Source organism: Tamandua tetradactyla, chromosome 5 (assembly GCF_023851605.1).
Source record: "Tamandua tetradactyla isolate mTamTet1 chromosome 5, mTamTet1.pri, whole genome shotgun sequence".
NCBI classification, from domain to species: Eukaryota; Metazoa; Chordata; class Mammalia; order Pilosa; family Myrmecophagidae; genus Tamandua; species Tamandua tetradactyla.
The window spans coordinates 2762260-2781163 of NC_135331.1; the positions used below are offsets into that span (position 1 = coordinate 2762260).

An 18904-nucleotide genomic window follows, 5' to 3' on the forward strand; every position below is an offset into this window, starting at 1 on the left:
TTTTTTAAATTGTTTTTTATTACAGAAGTTATAGGTTTTCACAAAAATTATGCAAAAGATGAGTTCCCATGTTGTTAACACTTTGCGTTAGTGTGGTACCTTTGTTACAATTGATGAGAATTATTACTATTAACTGTGATCTGTAGCTCACGTACGGGTCACAGTTTGCGTGCTATAGTCCTGTGGTTTTTTTTCCTGAAATTTTTATTCTGGTAATATATATATATACATACAACCTGGAATTTCCAAGTTTTAACCACATTCACATATATAATTCAGTGGGTAAGTCATATTCACTGTTTTGGTACTATCACCACCATCCATTACTAAAGACTCTCCCTCACCCCAAACAGAAATCCTACCATTTAAGCATTAACTCGTGATTCTCTATCCCCATATTGGCCCGGCTGTATTCCAGCATCTCACTCTATTAATCTGCTTATTCTAATTTTTTCATGTCTGTGAAATCTTAATACATGTCCTTCTATGTCTGGCTTATTTAACTCAACATGATATCCTGAAATTTCATCCATGTTGTCATATGTATCAGAATTTCAATCCTTTTTATAGCCAAATAATATCCCCTTGTCTGTATCACCCCAGAGGTGTGTGACCCACATGGTAGGGTAATTTTCAGTTTTTTTTCTGAGTGCATGGAGTGATTTTCCAACTATTGAATGCATGTGTATTACATAAGTTCTTGATACATCTCAAGGAACATCCTTCTTTTTTTTTTTACTTGCCTGTTCCTTCCCCTAAAATTTAGGTATGAACTTTATGTGGCTTGCCTGAAGTTTGCCTAACTTTTGCTTCTCTCTTCTCTGAGTTAATATAGTGTAGACTGCTGGTAGCATGGACTCTGTTAATAGCACTATTTTCAGTGTACAGAGCTGTAAGCAAGACAAGTGTATTCACATTCTTAAATTTAAAAATTGCTACATTGCAAACATTTATAATGTAGTTTAATTTTCTAGGCGAATACATAGATAAGTATTTTGTTGTATAGGAAATACAAGTAAGACCCCCTCCACCCCCCCAAAAAAAAAACATTTTAGAAGCCCTCATCTACCTTGCTGCCAGCTTTGGGGAGCATCCTGGCTGTGTGGGTGCTATGTCAGGGTGAGGGGACAGCGTGGGGTTGGTCCCCTGCAAGGGCTGCCCCCTGCAGGCCGAGAGCTTTCTGTGCAGAAGCCAGGAAGGCAGCGAGCAGCCCCCGTCCCTCGCTGTGGACCACCCTCTCCCTCACCTCAGCCAAGAAGGGCCTGGGGCCCAGCCAGTGGCCCCTGATCTGTTCCCCTCACTTTCTCCTCTTCTAACCAACCCCTCCTCCTCCCAGCTTCCCACCCATCTTTTTTTTTTCTTCTTTTAATCAGAATGCCCAGGAAATGATCATAGCTCCTGCAGGTGGGAATTTTAAGGCTTTCCTTCCGTCTGCTCTGATCTGTAAGAGTGTAGGTTCGCTGGGAGGAGTTTCAGGCTTTGTGACCTATTTTGCAAATATTTCTTTCGAGATCATCTACTTCAAAAAAATGCACTGTATTGGAGAAGTTGCAGTTGTACAGATAGCCTGCAGACAACGCAGTTCCCTCATACCCACCCACTTTTAGGCCCTACATTGCTGGTGGGGTGGTGTGGTGACAACTGACATGAGAACAGTCTAACTGGACACTTAACTGTAGGCCATGCTCTACCTCAGGCCCCCTGTCTGTGCTGCACAGTCCATGTTTTTCAGTTTTCTTCTAGGACCATATACGCCACCTGCAAGTCCCCCTTTTGACCACGATGATATCTAATTCGGTGATGCTGATCACATTCACAATGTTCTGTTACCGTCTACTTTTCACTTTTATTGTTATTTTTTAATTAAGCACAAGTTCTAGACATGTGTGTGGTTAAATGTTTCAACCTTTGTTCCTCTATTGTGTCTGCCCTCAGTGGCCATGCTTGCAAATTCCTTCCCTGCTTCAAGGTGACAGAAATATCACTTTGTTACGTCCATTTTATAGTTCTGTTTTTCAGTGTAAACCTCAAAAGTGTCTAGCTTAACTTTTTTTTCAATGAGGGAGCCAGCTGACCCAACACCATCTATTAAATAACCTTTCCTTTCCCCACCACCGAGAAATATCATCATTACTGTACATGCTAAGTTCCCCTTTATACTTAGACTATTTGGAGACTTTAACACTCTTCCAAGCTATCTCACTGTATTTTATGGTATACTTAATATTCGGGAGGATCCTTCTACAAAGACCCCTCATGATATTTTGATTGAGATACATTTAACGTTTAGATTAAATTTGGGGGCAATTGATGTCACATATCATCTTTCAGTTCTGGCACATGGTATGCGTCTCCTTTTCTCTTCCTTTGTCAGAAAAGGTTCACGGACTTAATGTTACAGATCCTTTATACATCTTGTTACGCTCTTTCTGAGAAATGCCACAGATTCTATGGTCGTGGTTTTTCTCTGGTATACCTCTTAACAGAACATCGTGTAGAAAGTGTGTTGGGTGACAGTGTGTGCATGGGAGTGTGCATGTGTGCCCCACAGATCCTCTTTCTGAATGGTCTTCTATGAATTGTTTTCTTGGGTTCCACAAATCATGGTTATTTTGTCTGTTCCTCACCAATCCTTATCCCGGTCATCTCCTCTGAGTGCCTTACTGCAATTATTTCGAGCATTTCTCAGTATCAAAGATGGCGATCCTTGACTTGTTAGGATCCCGTAGGATGACACTAGTGCTTTACCCTGTGCATATTAGGTGAAAATATCAGTGAAGACAGATGGTCGTTATAATAAGAAACTATCCTGTTTTTAGTTTTCCTATCTTTTATCAGTAAAATTATCAGCCATCACATAAGATTATTTTTAAAGCATTTGATGTGATTTGCTGACATTTCACTCAGAAGTTGTATTTAAATTTCAGAAGTGTTATTGGCTGGTATTTTTTGATACCAGGATTATACCTGAGTGAACTGGGAAGCTCCCTATCTTTTTCTGTGGTCTGGAGCAGACTGTAACATAGGATTTACCATTTTTGAGATTGACTCTACCTCCAGTTGTTTTAGGCTTACTATCTTTTTTGGATGTAGTAACACTGATGTATTCATTTACTTAAATGGTTATTGTTTTATTAAGTCAATTCTTTAAAATTTTATATATCTTTAGAAAATCAGGCCTTTCATTTAAATTTCCAAATTTATTAACAGAATTTGACATAGTAACTTCTTATAATTTAAAAATGTTTTTCTGAATAATTGCATCTCTCTATTCCCGGGTTATATTTTTTATCTTATTTTCTTGCATACCCTTGCCTGTATGTTCATATTTTCATGGTCTTTTAAAAGAATCAGATCTAAATCAATATTAAGTATAAACTTTTTACCTCTGTCCCGCCTACTTGTTTTAGGATTAGTCTTTTGTTCCAGCTCACTAACTCCCCAAGTTCCTTCATTTGTATGACTTTTTTTTGTAAACAAGGAGAGAGGTTGCGCTCATGACAGCCCAAATCTTAGACAGTCTGGGCCCCACAATGCTTTCTGAGGTTGTGGACACACTTAAGCTGTTCCAGGAGGGCTCACCTGCACGTCTCCTGGCCCTTCTCATCCACCCAGATGGAAAGTACAGGAAGCGTGAGCCAACTCTGGTTTCTTTTCTGGGCCTTTCCTTCCTTACGTGGTTCCAGAAAGTATGGCATTGTCGCCTATCAGGTGAGACTGCCAATCTCTCACAACATTTTTAACCTTGTGCTATCCTTGCATGGTTCAGCATTTCTAAACCTTCATATATTAGAAGGAAACTGGCCCCACTTCAAGAAAGTCATAAAGTAACACTCCAGAGCATTCAAGTGAGAAGACAAAAGGGGTCCATGCAGACTGGAACACAGAAAGGGGTGGGAAGTCCACTTGCTCCAGCTCTGCTAGAATAGGTTTTCAGATGGTTGAAATCCAGCCTCCAATATGAAATGAGGAAGTCGAAACAGCAGCAGGAGCAGACTGTGGGGCCGAGAGGGGAATGTGTGAAGATCAAGCTTTCTTTTAAGGTAGGTCATTCTGGGAGAGATTTGGGGGACAGACCGTGGAAGGGAGATAGAGTGGGTGCCATGGTCTGTTTAAAGCCCTCGGGAGCAGGTCCATACCATGGGAAGGTCCAGTAGGAAGCGAGGGCCTGTGCGGGCAGTGCTGGAGGCAGGCAGAGGCGGAGGCAGAGCCCGGCTGCTCAAGCACTCCAAGAGCTTGTTGGGAGGAGCCTGGACTTCGGCCACAGGCGATGGGCGCCCCTGGGAACACAGGAAGGACATAGTGAGTTGGAGGGCTGTGCACAGCCTCCCCAAGGTGGGGTGGATGGCTTGCCTCCTCGAGGCAGTGCCACAGCAGGGCAGGCTCTGGCTGGAGAGGGAGCCCCAGGCAGTTGTGGTCTGTGTACTTTTCATGTGTGCTTTACCAAAGCTACAAGTGTGAGGCTCCAAAGAAGGAGAGAGAGAGGGAAGGCAATAATGCCAACAGTGCAGCAGTGGGGGTGGGGGATGGCCTGGAGACACGAATCTGCAGGTCTCAGCCTCCACCCACCACTTAGGTACTGATGGGCACTGATGGGTAAAGCTGTACATTTTTCATTGAATGTAGACTCCAAACACAAGCCAACAACTCTATTTGTCGCTGGCCCAAAGAAACAAGCTTTTCTAACATGGGAGGAAAATCCTGACTGTGCTGGAATGACTGTCTCCACTCTGGACACTGGAGTGTCTGGAGGTGGAGGTGTGGCCTGAAGTCCTAACTATGGAAGGGACCATGGCGGGGTTGGGGGCACATGCATGGTAAAAAGAGGCGATGTCCTGGATGAGGTCTCTAAGTAACACCAACAGAGAAAAAGGTAGGAATGGAGTATGAGAAAGACTGAGTAGAGGGTCATAGGTGAATGAGGAATTTTCACAGCTGAAACTGAAGGAGGAGAGGGCAGGCTGCCCAAGCAGCCTGTGTGAATTGGGTTTAGGAGGGATTCTTGGGCAGGAATATGTGGGACACCTGGGGCTGCCTCACTGCTCGCGTCACTCCCTCGTCCTTGAAAAGGGAGAAATGTAATCCTGTGTTCCCCGGGGCTGGCCAGGGCACTTGGGAGGCCAGTTAGCCTTGGAAGGGACTGAGTGGGCAGTGGGACCACTCAGGACAAATGTCAGGCAGGCAGCTGGACCAGTGGCTCCCAAGCCGAACTGTGCACAGAGCTGTCAGTTGGGAAGAGGGTCTGGGAAGGGACACACCAACTGAACAGCTAGCATTGCTGAGGAAGCACCGAGCAACACATTCATTTTCCCCCCGGTTTGACTTACTGCAATGAGAATGTATTCGTCCATAAGAGGCAGTGAAGATCAAATGCCATGAGTTCTCAACCCATGTACTCAGATGACCAATTCCTGAAACACCGGGGTTTCAAAGAGAGAAAGCGTTTACTTCTGGGTACAAAGTAGATCAGGAGACTTACGGGCCTAAAAACCTGTCGCCCACTGCAGCACCTCTGATGGTTTTCTAGTATTACAAGATGGGTAGATTTTAGGATAATTATCACAGTCGTTCTAGATGATGTGATTAGAGGTAATCTAATTACTGACATGTACAGATTGCTCACATGCTTTGTCACAGAATGTAAGAAAATGGCAGCCTTAATATGATGATGGAGGTGATTTTTAGTATAATGAGGTACAGGTGACTTATAGGTTAGGTGACTAAGGTAAAATCTAAGCTACTGCACATGTCAAGTAGGCCCATTTTGGTTAGATCCAGTTTCTTCCAGCAAGATGGATTAGGACTTAGGGTGGGTTAATTCTGGGCTGACTCAGGTTCTTTCATTAATAAATATCATGGGCTGTCTTTTGTGGTAAGACTAAAATTGGAAAACAGGATTGGGAGGTACAAATGGACGTATCTGGCCTAGGAACAATCTGCATGCTTTAAGTCTCTGAAAAATAAACTTAGGTAAAACTTTAATGAGTCTTAGATAGAGCCCATGATATTCTTTAGGGTTTTCAGTTACACTGATACTTGGAGCTGGGCATAGTGTAGCAATTTGCAATAACTGGCTGACACTTGCCTGAGAGGAACCTCCCGGATGACCTCTCAGTTCTATTTGAAATCTCTTAGTCACTGAAACTTTATTTTGTTTTATTTCTTTTCCCCCTTTTGGACACATGTACCAGGGTTATGTAAATTAACAGGTAGAACAAAATTTACCTACTTGCCTCGCTTCTCTTTTAAACTTCCATTTGTTGAAGATGAAGTTCTCACTTAGAGCTGACCAGATGTACTTTTAGAGAAAATATGAGAGCAAATACTGACAAGGAAATATGGTTATTTCCACGATCTGTAACATTCTTCTAAAAATAACTAAAACCACGACGACCGACGCTGTGGTCTAACGTCATGCAGGTAGGTCAGTGTCAGGATACAATATAGACAGTGAGAAGTCCATCAAACCTTTAGGAATTTTATTTAGTCTCTAAATATATGAATCGCATTTCACCTATACAAATTTAATGAACCAAAGGTTAGAGAATCCCTTCTATTAAACTATTTTTAGCACCCTGCTTTTTAGAAGGTAATAAAAAGATTCCTGGGGGAGCAAAATGTCAGAAGTTGTTAGGGTAGAACATCATGTTCAATGAGACAAGGGGTTACTATAAAACAATATTTGCTTCCTTATTTAACCAACGTGACAATTAAAAGTAAAAGAGGAGTTAATATGGTTGCAAGGAAGATGTCATTCCTTCAAAAGTGAGAAGATTGTCTTCTAACATAAAGGATAAGGTCAACATAAATATCACAAGAATATAAGATTATTATTATGATATGACAGAATCTTCTTCTAGACAGACTCCTCATATGGTTAAGAATAGCTTCTTATAAACATTCAATAACAGCATACCAACAATTTGCAATATTTTAACAGAGAAAAAAACTTGAGTTCTGTATGAATACATAGTTTGATGTAAACGTTCTTTTAAGAAAATAGCATAAACAAGACTATCAATGTTCCCAGACCATGTACCCCCCCCCCCCAAAATTCAGTATTCAGCCCAAGAGCTGCTGAGAGCAGTTGGGGTTCTAACGTAAAATAAATAGATGCGAATGCTCAAGGGAACATTCCATACAAAGGAGTGGAAGAAGGATGGCTTTATAATGAAGATGGAGGAGTCCTTACTCCTGAACACTTCACGGAAAAGGTTCTTACTCATTATGGGAGAAGTGCCATGTTTTGGTGGCTGAAGAATCATATTACAGGATCCAAGATGCAAAGGACCCACCCAGCCTTGCTTATGCTGTCAATTTTTTGTTCAGCATCGGTGACAACAGACTCCTGCATGGAGAGGCTTCTCCCCATCCTGTAAGTAGATCTACAAAAACAAGAAGATATTTATCATTTCCACCTGCTTTTGGAAAAACAGTGACGTCTGTTTGCCAGGCCTCACCTAGTGGTGTGCCCCTGGCTAGCACTCCTTGTATAGGGGGTGAAGACCCAGGTTTTGGGTTGTTTTTAGTACACGTTGAACAGTTTTGTGTTATTTGCTGGGTGGGTTCTTTGCATCTTGGATCCTGTAATATGATTCTTCAGCCACCAAAACATGGCACTTCTCCCATAATGAGTAAGAACCTTTTCCGTGAAGTGTTCAGGAGTAAGGACTCCTCCATCTTCATTATAAAGCCATCCTTCTTCCACTCCTTTGTATGGAATGTTCCCTTGAGCATTCGCATCTATTTATTTTACGTTAGAGCCCCAATTGCTCTCAGCAGCTCTTGGGCTGAAGACTGAATTGTTGGGGGTGGGGGTGGGGTACATGGTCTGGGAATGAAGCCCAGGTTTCCCATATGGAAGGGGAGCATTCTACCACTGAACCACCCATGCACCCATTAAAATTCTTTTGTTTTGTATCAGAGAAAAGTACTGATGATGAGGATGGACGTTTTAATTTGGCTGTTGCTCTGGCTTCCAGATCTGCCATTTAGTTACCTTCAGTAAAGTCTATTTCTCCTCTATGATGATTGGAGCAATGGATTTTGCCAATTTCTTTAGGCAACATTACTGCTTCCAATAAGGCTAAGATTACGTTTGCATGTTTAATCTACTTTTTTACCAGATGTTAAGAGTCCTCTTTCCTTCCAGATTGCTCCATGAGGCTCAACTATATTAAAAGCATACTTAGAGTCTGTACATACATGTTTATTTGCTGTCTCTTTCCCTAGTGTAAAGCTTCAGTAAGTTCTGCCTACCTTACGGACATACCTGGCAACAGGGTCCCACTGTCCAGTACTGGTTGTAGACTTACCAATGCATAGCTGGCTTTTCAAAGTCCTCTCTCCATGAAGCTGCTTCTATCACTGCTACAGTTCAATGTCTGATGTTCTAAAGGCTGGCTGACTAGACTACACTTCATCAATTGTCTGTATACAGCTGTGCATAGGTTGCCCTTACCCAAGTGGGAGTAAGGTAGCTGACTTTAAGCTAGAAGCTTTTAAGGCGATGCTCGGTTATGTAACAGAACAGCTTGTACCTAACTTCCAGCAGGAGCTAATATCCACCTTTTTGTTCTAACAGTGGGTTGTCCTACAGTGAATTTTTCAGCTTTGAGGATGTCACAGGTGGTTGTCACATTTCCTTGGGCACACTGGCCATCCTTGGGTGGTGGCATCTAATGGTTTAGAAAAATAGGCCACAAGACATCTTTGATTTCCTAATTTTTCAGTAAGCACTCCTAATCCAGTTCCTTGGCTTTTGTGCCCCCCAAAATAAAATCATTTTCTTGGGTCTGGGTTAAAAGTTCTTTCTATTTTCTGGAAGGCATTTTTACATTCCGTAGTCCAATTCCGAGGTTCCTGCTCAGATCCTGTCAGACCTTTATATAAGGGTTTTGTTAGGAGTCCAAAATTAGACATCCATATTCTACAGAATCCTGCATTCCTAAGAATCCTCGAAGCTGCCTTTTTCTAAGTGGCTCTGCTGCTTGGGCTAAAGCCTCCTTTCAATCTGGCCATAAATTTCTCTGTCCTTTGGACAACTCAAAAGCTACATGTTTTACTCATGTTTGTGAAATTAATTTGAGCTTTTTTCTGAGACCCTGTAATCTCAGTCTACTAAGAAATTCAGAGTTTGAATAGTGTTATCTGATGCTTTTCTGGCAGGACTTGCAGTTAAGATATCATCTACATACTGTAATAAAATTTCTTGCAAGTGCAATTGCCTTAAATCTCTAGCTAAAGCTTCTCCAAATATTGTAGGAACATTTTAAAATCCTTGTGGAAGAGCAGTCCAACCATACTGTTGTTTGATGTTAGTAATAGGGTCTTCCCATTCAAGAGCTAACAGTCACTGAGATTCTGGGTCAAGGGTGTGCACTAAATGGCCTCTCTCAGACTAAGGCTGTGAACCAGCAGAGACCTCCAGATAATGCAGGGAATAAAGTGTTTGGCTGTGGGACCATAGGATAGGTGTCTACAGTTTGATTAAAAGCCTGGAAGTCTTGCACAAACTGGCATGTGTTCAGGGTGCTTGGCTTTTGTACCAGTAACATCAGCATGTCATATGGAGATGGTCAGTGTTATATTAACTGATATTTTAAAAATGTCTCTATTACTGGGGCAATTCCTTCTCTGGATTCTTGTCTAAGTGGATATTATGTAACACGAGGTCTTACTGTTTTTGCATGTCCGTATTCTCTGTCAGCCCACACCTCTGGCTTTACAGCTTTCAAGATTTCTTCTCGGATAGGGGCAGTCTGGTAATCTTCCTCGGCAAACAGCAGTGTGGCTTGCGGTGCACACTTGTCCTGGAGGCACTTCTATGAACAGACAATCTGGAGAAAAGGTTATCTGGGTATTTCGCTTGGTTGGCAGGTCTCGTCCCATCGAAGGAACTGGACATTGTGGTTCATACAGGAAACCATGCTGTACATTTTTGGTCCCAATTAGGCAGTTTAGCAATTGCAAAAGTGGTTTATTTGCTCTTTTACTGGATCCTCCCATTATGGTAACTGATTGGAAATTACATTAGGTTTTAATTTAATGCTGAGTTTCCGGCTCTGTATAACAAGAAAGTCAATGCATTGTTTCCCCGCTTCTGTTGTTACCTGAGGTTCTTGGTGGGAGATTGAAGAAGTGATGTTTCTTCTAATAGAGCCCCTGGGTTCCTCCATGCCAAGTTGCTGTTGGGGTTTTCCCCAGGGGGGCTAGGGTAATCCCTCTTCCAGTGCCCTTCTTCCTTGTACTCTGCACACTGCTTGGAATTATGGTTCCTAGTTCCTTAGGAATTCCTCCTGGTCTCGAGGGGTCCCCGGGGTCTTACCTTCTTGCTGCTATCTTGCTCTGGTTGAACTGATTCATGAGAGCCCGAGAAGTGCCATCTGTCCCCCTTAAGATATAGACCCTCAAGTGCTGCTCGCTTTCGAAAGTACCGGTCTTCTTTCACCTGGTCCCTATTGTTAGAAACTTGAGAGGTGAAGTCAGCCAACCTAGAGATGGGCAGTCCTAGTCCTCCGTCCATTTACTAGAGCTTTCTCCTTACGTCAGGAAAACTATGAGTGATAAAGGTTTAAATGTCTGCATTCTCCAGACTGTCTATCCAGAGTTACATCCCTGCGTCCTGCCGGGAGGTAGAATAAACTCTTTCAGGGAAAGCTGAGGGATTTTCTTTTGGTCCTTGTCTTACTTTATCTTTTGTAGCCTTCGGGGCCCTTTTTCACAGACCCACAATAAATTTTGCCTGGTCCCCCTCATCATGTGAAATTCATTCAGGGTCCCTTACTGGTACAGTTACATTTGCTCCAGCATACATTGGGTTGCTGGGATCTTCTCCTTGTTTCCGGTCTGCTTCTGGCTTTACCTTTTCTATCACCATTACCATTTTCAGTTCTTTGGCTGTTATCAGGGCTTTTAAGGCCCAAATATTGGCCCAATTTGGGTCTTGGGTTGCAAATATCACCCTTAAGCTTTCTGATTTCTTTGGGCCTTCTCTATGGAGTGGAGTATTACTTTTTCATGTATATAAATCCAATGTGGAGAATGGGATATGAACATAAACAGATCTTCTCAGGCCTTGCTATTCATCTACTCTTGCAGCCAACTTGCCAGAGGGGTAGAAGTTTTGCCAGTGGCTCTGCCACTGGTTATAGTGAGCAGCCCTAGCCAAACTGAGTACCCTGGCAGATATGGGAGGGGAAGACCATTTCTGTCTCAGGCTCTTTTCCTCCAGTCAGGGAGGATACAGAGAAGGAGGAGGTGGAGGAAGGGAAACTTCCTCCTTTGCTGATCTGTTGGCTCCTTGGTTAGAGGGTAGGAATGGAGCAGATGAAGGAGGTAATAAAGGTTCTGTCGGACCTCTAGACTTGAATTAGGGATGGAATTTTTATTTTCTCCACTAATATTTGCAGGAAAAATCTGACATCATCTCATCAACATTGATTGCTAGGAAAGATAAATAAAGGACTGCACATGTATCATCTCCCAATTTTGTTCCCTTTTACAGAATAACTGTAATTGTCATACAAGTGTTCTTTTCTATGCAGCCATTCTTAAGCCATTTCTCTCCTGATTCTAAATCATAATGAGGCCAGACTGTATTACAGAAATACTTATTTTTTCATAGGATCATAACTAAAATCTTTCCAGTTTTTCAAAATACAGCTCAAAGGGATATTCAGGAATGCTATTAGAATTAGAGGTTCTCATGTTAAAGAATTTCTGTAATCAATAAAAAATTAGGAACACTTGAACAAGACAGATGGCATAATAATATACCACCTAAGAAATTTAAAGACCCTTAAACACACCCATTACCAGTTCAACAGGCATCAAGTACGTACTTGATGTCCTTACATACCAATTAATTGCTGGTTGACTTCTTTTCCAGGAGCATACTCCACACACAAACTTCCGTCAGGGCCTCGAGCTCTCTATAGAACATTATCGGGAACCAGAAAGGTAAAGAGGTCAGAGCAAAGGGGGATGATTCTGGAAGTGGGACCCAGAGCCACAAGTCCAGGTGCAGGGGCCTGGAACCCCTGTGCTAACTTCCTGACCCACTTTTATCTTGGTGACCCACTCACCCAGCCAGATGGCTGAAACTGGAAACTATTTCTCTCACTGATGGTCTGGAGTGACCGCAGAACAGAAGAAAATGGGGATGCTGAGTCTCTAAACCAAAGTAATCTAGCAACCTCAAAAGGCTCAATTGCCATACTTACTTGCCTGCTGGGGTTCCAGAACACCAGGCATTTGGGATCCTTATTCTCGGGGACCTAGTCCCACCAGAATTATAAAATTGATACTGATCAAAAGTAGTGCATCTCTGCAGAGAGAGTAAAACAATCACTCCTTGATACCTGAGTTTTAAAGAGAGAAAAAGTTTACTGCTACATGCGAAGCAGCATATCAGAAGGTCTACAGGCCCCAAAATCTGTTTCCCAAGTCTAGCGAGTTCAGGGTTTTTACAGCTCCGATAAGGGGTGATAAAGTTGTTACTATTATAATATCAAGTCAACAAAAGGCTGAGACCAGGCTAGAGTGACCATCACAATAGTAAGTTTACACAGGGCTGGGACCAGGGTAGAGGGACCATTATAATAAAAAGTATTAAGTACATAGAGGGCTGAAACTGGTTAAGTTTTATTAATCTCAGTTTGTTTATTCTATAATAAAGAAAAAATTATATAATGATTCAGTAATCATAATCATTTGTTAATTCTCAATTTCTCCTTTATAGTAAAGGTATTTTAAGGAAAAGGAAAAAAATTTTTAAATTGGGGAATTACAGGGCAAATTACACAAAACATGCCCAATTTCTGAGACAGTGGGGTTTCAGAGAAAGCAAGAATTTATTGCTAAGATCAGATGGTTATCTACCTGAACATCTGTTTTTCTAAACTGCAGTAACTCTGATAGTTTTACAGTATCAAGAGATGGCCAGGAGATATTACAGATGGCCAGAATATGCCAAGCCCCAACTAACTGTATTCCTGAAAACCCTAAAGAAGACCCAGTCTCTAAGACTCTACAAAAGTTTGACTTATTAAGTTTATTAAAACCTCCAGATTGTTCCTATGCCAGATGAACCCTGAAACTCAGAGGTACCAGGCTAAGAACATCAACTAGCTGCATTTCTCTACCTTATAATGTCGACACCCCTTTCCAACATGAAGTTGGAATGTTCATTTCCAAAATATCCCTGAAGCTTGTGAGAAGGATTAAATGAGAATAAGGAGTTGGAACAGGGAATATAGGGTTTAACAAATGATTGACTACTGGATCATCACATAGATATTTTCTTTTCAGTCTCTAGTGTAATAGAACAGCCAGAAGAAAATATCTGCAATAGTGGAACTGTAACCCATAGGATGCTTTAAAATTTGCTCTATGTCTAACTACTTGTTAAACTACTTTGAAATTTATCACTTTTCCCTATATGTTCTACTTCATAATAAAAATGTTTTTGAAAAAGATGGGTGGGTTTTAGGATAACGAGCACAGTGGCTTGAGATGATGACGAGGTGAGTGATTGAACATGTGCAGGCTGATTACATACTTAGTAAAAAAAACATGGCAGCCTTAACAAGACGATGGATGTGATTTTTCGTATTATGATGAGGCATAGGTCACTTACAGGCTGAAGTTTAAGCTACTACCATGTCAGGTGGACCAATTTTGGTTAGACCCAGCTCTGTTTAGCAAGATGGTTGAAGAATTAGGGTGGGTTAGTTCTGGGCTGGCTCAAGTTCTTTCATTAATCAACATGAGGGGATGTCTTTTGTCATGGTAAGACTCTAAAGTTGGAAAACAGGATTGGGGGTATAAATGGGGCTAGTCACAAGGTTTTTACAATCACAAGATAAAATATGGTCATTATTCAAGATCGAGGCAGCTGGCTTACAGTTCAGAAATTTCAGGTACTTTCTTCTGGTTCCACCAATAGGGCAGAAATTAAGAACATCTGTGTAATGATCCAGTAATCATAATTATTTGTTAATTCTTCATGTGTTCAAAGATCAGTAGGTCTCAATTTTGCCTTCATCTTAGAATCACCTTGGGGACTTTAAAAAAAAAAATTTTTTTTTACGTGGTCTCCAGCCTCAAAGACAGATTGGCGTGGGTGAGTGTGCCTGAGCTCTCCAGGCACCCTGAGGCTGGCAGGGTTGAGAACCCTGAAATGAGCAGATCCCAAAGAATGAGTCCCAAGTGTGGTGATCCTAAAAATCATCTAGGTCCCTAGGCCAAAATGCTGATGCTCCAGCCCTGGCCCTGGCCTGCCAAGCCCGGACCCAGGAAGGCTTTCAGAAAGGCTCTCGAGTTCGTCATAGGATCAGGACAGTCTGCCAACAATCCATACAGTCCCTTCTAGTTCCACCACTTTTGAAATCATAATAACCTCATTATGCATCTCTACCCTGACCTACTTTGCTTTAGCGAAAGCAAGAAATGGGTTTCTAGAGACAACGAGTAAAATCGTTCTGTCTCATCTGTCTTGTTAGGGGGAGCTTAATGGGCAAAAAGGCCTTGTACCTTCAAACTTCCTGGAAGAAGTGCCTGACGACGTAGAAGTTTATCTTTCAGACGCACCGTCCCACTACTCTCAAGACACACCAGTGCGATCAAAGGCCAAAAGGGTAAGGAAACAAATTCCGCATTCCTAATGTCTGTCCCCCGCTGTCCCCTGTGGTCTAATATGATCTTTGCATTGCTATTTTTATACTTTGGGCTGAAAAAGCATATACCCTGATTTTTTTCTCTGCCCTTCCATGGGGGTTGTGCCTACAAATTCTTACTCCTTCATCTTAGAGTGTATTTATTTCCCCCAAAGTGGCCCTTTCAATTCCAGTCCCCTTTACTCACCAAGGAACTCCCGGGCCTACCTAGAGACGCACACACAGCTGGATGAGAGTGGCAAGGTGATGGTTCTTCTTTAGCTCTGTTGGGCATTAACTGTTACCTGCCTTCTGTTAGGACTCCATTCCTCCTCCCAAAGATCAAAGAACTTCTCGAGCATATTTAAATAGTAGATTACATTCATGTTTAGAATCTCATTTTTATTTTATTTCATCTCTGCGAGTTTTTATATATTATATTTTTATATATATATTTTTATTTCTTTGCTCATCTGCTTGGAAACAGAAGAAGAGTGTTCATTTCACACCTTAATCAGGCAATGTAGCCTTCACGTAAGTGAGCAACTGAAGATACCTATAAAGATACCAACCTAAGCTACCTTATATGGACTAAAGCGGTAGACTTAGGGCTTCACTGTGGGGCTAGAACAAAAGAAAAAAGAAATATGTCTCAAAAAATCATTGGACCTAACATAGTAGGATATCACTTGGTCTCAGTTGTAAAGCAACTGAATTTGTAGTGAATCAAATCATCTTTAATAACAATTTCCTACTATTTACATTAAGAACATTATGAAAGGCCAACATTGGGAACATATTTCTTAACCAGCTAATTGTTTGTTTACATAGAAAAGTGTTCCAAATGTCTATTCATAAGTAGAGCTGCATATTGCATTGTTAGCCACTCTTAGAAAAAGCACAACCTGACAAGTATGTTTACTATAGGAAATTTTACTTATGAAAAACCACATAACTCAAGGTCAAGCAGACGAGGTGTGAACAAAAGGCAACCCAGAGTTGACTCTGCACACCCAGCTGCTGGCCTGAACTACCAGAGCATATTTTTCTTGCGTAACCATACCTCTCTATCTTACAAGAGAGCTTATGCTTCTCTTCAAAGCACAAATAACTATACTGAAGTTTGGTGAGAGACTGCCTTGTTGGTGTACCAATGCAATACTAAGTTTTATGAAACATGCAGCTCAAGTGATTGCATTCGATGGAGTAGATGGTATCTTCAGGTGTACTTTGGGATGCTTTACTAGGTGTTTTCCATTAGAATTAGACCTTGATTTTAAATCCAAGCAAGCTTGAAGCCCTTTGGCTTGAATCATCTGCCTGCTGAATAACGAACACTCACACTAGAGAGGTGTGCCCTGGAGAAGTTAGGATGCGAGAGGAACAGTCTTCTGTGACCTCAGGCCTGCAGCCGACTATAAACGCGCGTGAGGCACACTCACCGTGCGGCCTAGCAGAGTAAGCCTTCCAAGCACTGTTGGTGAAACTCGCAAAGTGTATTGAAATACCACCAAGTGCTCGATGTTGAGACAGAGTCCTCTTCAACCATTCAGAAACAACAAAAGCATGCAAATAAGGGCCTTTAAGCTTTCTTTGATTGTAATTAAGGTTCATTTTAGTTTTTTTTTCTTTCAACCAGTGTGCCATCTCCAGTATTTCTAGAGTATATTAATCCAGGAATGCATTCAACAGTATCCGAATTTTATAGTTTTCAAATACAATATTCCCTTGAATTTTTGCTTTAAAGATTTCTGATGGGTACTCAGCCAACTTTCCTGTCAGCCCAGTTTAAAATAACTTTCTTCCCTGCTTTTAATCCTAATTTACAAAGTAAATTGTTACCTAGCTTGGTTTTGCCAAAGCAGTGCGCGCCACCCCCCCCACCCCCGTCCTGAAAACAGAGAAGCTGAAAAACCAACCCTTCTGCCTCCCCCATTCCCCTTAGAGAGTCTCTGGGAGGGTTGTTTGCGTCTCACAGCATGCTGTAACCATTGAAAGAAGAAACTACCCATGCCCTTTACTGTTCTGGGGGGCGCGGGACAGGGCGGTGTCACCACGTGAATGGATGTTGCTTGTGCTCACGCACTCAATGAACTTCACAATGTACCTACTAGGTTCCTCCTGAGGGTTCAGGGACAGCAAGGAGAGCTCCATCCCCCACAGTCCATCTCCATTCGGGGCCACCTACATCATCTATGGGTTCTGGGAGTCCTGGGAGAGGCAGGGAAATGTCCTCGAGAAAGAAAAAGGGGCTGCTTTCCAAAGGCAAGAAACTGCTGAAAAAGCTGGGTGCGGTGAAATGATTCATGTGCTTCTGGACAACTTCCAAATCCATGTAATTTTCTTTAATTCCAAACTAGGGCTTTCATGACTCAAGTACTTCCTATAAAAACAATCTTCTCCCCTGACACCAGTAGAGAAATGCACTTTTGCACTACCATCCACTTTAAACCATCTGCAAGAACAAAGAGGCGCTGTTGCTCTCTTTCTCAGTCTCCGTTGCCAATCTGCTCTTACTGTCCAAGGTCTGATTCGGGAGGTGGCGGGTGGGAATTACTGACCAAGAGGAGGGCAGTGACTATACAAAGCACACTCCCTACCTGGCATGTCAGTCTCTATGCGTTTGTCAGCCACCTTCAAAGGAACGGTTCTCAACTTCCCTTTTCAAAATGCTTGCCTCATAATGCATAACTCTCAGTCAACTCTGGTCTTGAAATTCCTAGTTTAACTCGCCTTGATGTTCTGCCTTATAAATGCACAATGATTTGTACTGTCTAATAAAAATCCCGTTGTAGACTCTGTATGTGCTGTGCACTTGGTGGTCCTCACCCTCACTGACACGGTTTGAAATCAAGCGGTAGGGGCTGTGCATTTTAAGATACTGGCGATGGCCTTTACAGAAGCAAACCAGGCAACACAGGGAAAATGTTTACGTATTCAGCCACTAAGAAAAAAGGACAGGAAGTCATTGGATTTGATAAAGTATTGGTATTCCAACCTACCAGAAAGCTGATAATCTTCATTGCTTTAAGTCTGATTTATGTGGCATATGGATTCCTGTTACTTTATTTGTCGAAACACCCATATGCAGGGCAGGCCCCAGTGTCTCAGTGGCAGAGTTTTTGCCCGCCACAACAGAGACCCAGGTTCGATTCCTGGAGCCTGTCCTCGCAAAAAACAAACAAAAACCATACACAATTATTGGACAATGAACAGCACACAAGTAAAATAGTCCACATAATGCATAAGCCACACCCTAAACATCTCCAATCCAAATACCACACCCATCTTCACTGGCATTTGAACAAAAGACTTACACAGTTGCTGGCAGATGTAATTCGATGGTTACTATTTTGTAATTCTTGTCCACTTGTAAATTGTTTTTACTCTTTATACATACTTTTCAGACTGCCTTTCTTTTGTAATTTATGGAAGGTTTATAAACGAATGATCAAAGCTTTTCCCATTGTGTCTTCAGAAACTCTGTTGTAAATTGTACTATAATATGTGTTAATTTATTAAAAGAAAATTACTCGATGTGTGGCTAAGTACTGTGTGGGCGTGTGCATGTGTACAGTTAGTATACAAATATTTTATAGAAATAAAATTTGTTATTTTATACAATGCTGTTTATTCTGAATCTTTTTTCATACCAGCACAACTCAATCCCTTTCACATAAGCATACATATACGCACACAAAAAACTCACCACCCTACCTTTCCCCAGTCTTTTTCAAAATAATTTAATTCTCAATTATTAAGTTTGTTAATATTTCCCTTCTGCAAATTTAGTATTCCAATGGTATTAATAAAGACTTAAACCAACTTAAGACAATAAAATACAGCTTAGCTTCCCAAACCCTAAAGAATTGTCTTCCATGCTTTAATTATTTTAAAATTCTCCAAATAATAGGGTTGATGCAGGCAGGATTGAGTCACTCACATGTCCAGGTGACTAGTACATAGTAGACAGCCAAATTTCAATAGAATCCAAACAAGCTTGGACAGTAACTCTTCCAATCAAATATCTTTAATTCTGAACAGTTTTAACTGCTGGAGACTAGGGAAGCTCTCAGTATTCTCCAGAATGCCATAAGCATTTGCTTTCCATCAGCCAAGGTTTAAAGAAAAGCAGACTGGAAGGTGGATGGAAGCTCAAAGACCAACATTTTTTTCCTAAATCAACTATGATCAACAATACTGAGAATCAAGTTAAGGAATTAAAAAAACAACATGCTCGTGGCAAA

At 41.6% G+C, this 18904-nt stretch overlaps 1 protein-coding gene and 1 long non-coding RNA gene across 3 annotated transcripts in view; one reads left to right on the forward strand and one right to left on the reverse strand.

Moving 5' to 3' along the window:
- Positions 1–18281, forward strand: part of RIMBP2 (RIMS binding protein 2) — a 97321-nt gene extending 79040 nt beyond the window's left edge. The window contains exons 19-20 of the mRNA XM_077159543.1: positions 14505–14639; positions 16772–18281. Coding sequence (XP_077015658.1) covers positions 14505–14639; positions 16772–16960 — 324 coding nt within the window. The 3' untranslated portion in view covers positions 16961–18281. The remainder of the gene's footprint in view (positions 1–14504; positions 14640–16771) is intronic.
- On the reverse strand, positions 1064–16519 carry LOC143683480 (uncharacterized). 2 transcript variants are annotated; one of them, XR_013175445.1, is made up of 4 exons: positions 12225–16519; positions 5328–11933; positions 4140–4280; positions 1064–3996 (listed from the first exon to the last, which is right to left on the reverse strand). It is a non-coding gene; the product is annotated as an uncharacterized LOC143683480 (long non-coding RNA). The 2 variants fall into 2 exon arrangements; XR_013175444.1 differs by having other exon boundaries at positions 5328–16517.
- Positions 18282–18904: the final 623 nt, after the last annotated feature.